The sequence below is a fragment of the Parasteatoda tepidariorum genome, chromosome 5 (assembly GCF_982258835.1).
Source record: "Parasteatoda tepidariorum strain Cologne lab strain chromosome 5, Ptep-v5.0, whole genome shotgun sequence".
In the NCBI taxonomy this organism is placed as follows: domain Eukaryota; kingdom Metazoa; phylum Arthropoda; class Arachnida; order Araneae; family Theridiidae; genus Parasteatoda; species Parasteatoda tepidariorum.
Window position 1 is genome coordinate 23,368,475 of NC_141759.1, and position 1,381 is coordinate 23,369,855.

Genomic DNA, 1,381 nt, shown 5'->3' on the forward strand with positions numbered 1-1,381 from the left:
TAACAGTGCAGTCACAAGGTATTTTTCGTAAATTTGTGCCAAAGTCTAGAACCATCTTGAAACGCGAAGTACTTGAGTAATAACAGCAGCAGTTGAAAGAGAATGTCTGAAATTTAGAGCGTGAAAACGATATTAAACGACGCTTTTATGTCTTTTTGTTTTGCGTATGCGTTTTTTTTTATCTTGTGTACTCTAAGGGAGCGATATTGCTTCAAAGGTACAAAAAAGCAAGAAATAAGTTTTGGTGAATAGAGACCTTCTTGTACCTTTGATTTCAGAGGTGATCTTCCATTTTCTTGAGGTACATACTAATCTATGTATCTCTTTTAAGAATGTAATAAACTGTACAATGTGTTTGTACTTTAATGTAACAGGTATTGTTATGTAGTATATGTCCCAGATAAAGTTTCTTAAGCTCCGCCACCCCCTCAATTATTTCAGAGCCATTTCTATTACTCAGCAGAAGGTTTTCAAACACTTGGTAAAGCATAAATTTGAAAATAATGTTTTTTTTTATCTCATCTAACATTCGTACGCTCGTTTATTCAATTTCAGAAAATGCATTTCACTTGTGTACATTTGATGAAAGCGATTGTGGTTATAAGTCTTCCCAAACCAGTGAGATTAAGTGGATATGGAAATCTGAAACCCGAAAGACCAAGGATTTTCCGATTGCGCCAGTTTCAGATCACACACTTGGAACAATGTTTGGAGGTTATTGGTATGTCGGAGACGAAGGTGACTCTCCAAAATACATCCGAACTGCAATGCTTGAGAGTCTTGTTTATGGAAAGCCTGAAACCTTGTTGAACTGTTTACATTTCTACATTTTTTTGGATCACGAGCACAACAGTTTCTTTTATGGAGGAGTTAAAGAAAACTATATACAAGTATTTATAAAATACGAAAATTCCAAAGATCCTTGTAAGTATTAGATAAATAGTTTTAATATATTTATTTATTTTTTACAGTTGCTTTTATGTATATATATATATATATATATATATATATATATATAATATTAAATTTTGTCTCTCTCCAGCAACACTGATTTTAACTAAAGCAAAAAATACAACAGAAAACAGAGAATGGACATACGTGAATGCAGAAGTTGTAATACCAGATTAATTTCAGGTAATGATTTGTCGAGTGTTTTCTATTGGATTGTCATTACTATATTTGTGACAAATGGAAATTGGTTTTTATATCAAATGAATTTTCGTAAATATTGAGACCCTGAGCTTGATTTTGAATTAATTTTGAATACGCGCGACTCTTTTTCCAGCTCTTCCTAAGTAGGTAGGCAGGCATTTTATTTAAGCAGCACTAGATCTCCTCAATGGGCTATTTTATTTTATAACAGTCGTTGAACAGCCGACCC

General features: G+C 32.8%; 1 protein-coding gene across 1 annotated transcript; it reads left to right on the forward strand.

Annotated features, from left to right (window-relative positions):
• The first annotated feature begins 648 nt into the window (after positions 1-648).
• On the forward strand, positions 649-1,134 carry LOC147808687 (uncharacterized). The gene is made up of 2 exons (XM_087165218.1): positions 649-924; positions 1,043-1,134. The coding sequence occupies exons 1-2, from the start codon at positions 705-707 to the stop codon at positions 1,126-1,128; spliced, it is 306 nt and encodes a 101-aa protein (XP_087021344.1). The 5' UTR covers positions 649-704; the 3' UTR covers positions 1,129-1,134.
• The last annotated feature ends 247 nt before the right edge of the window (positions 1,135-1,381 follow it).

Bases quoted from the DNA above. Each gene is read 5' to 3' on its own strand.
- LOC147808687 (XM_087165218.1), top strand. From the start codon at position 705: ATGTTTGGAGGTTATTGGTATGTCGGAGACGAAGGTGACTCTCCAAAA. The intron at 925-1,042 runs GTAAGTATTAGA...GTCTCTCTCCAG, and splicing joins CGAAAATTCCAAAGATCCTT to CAACACTGATTTTAACTAAA.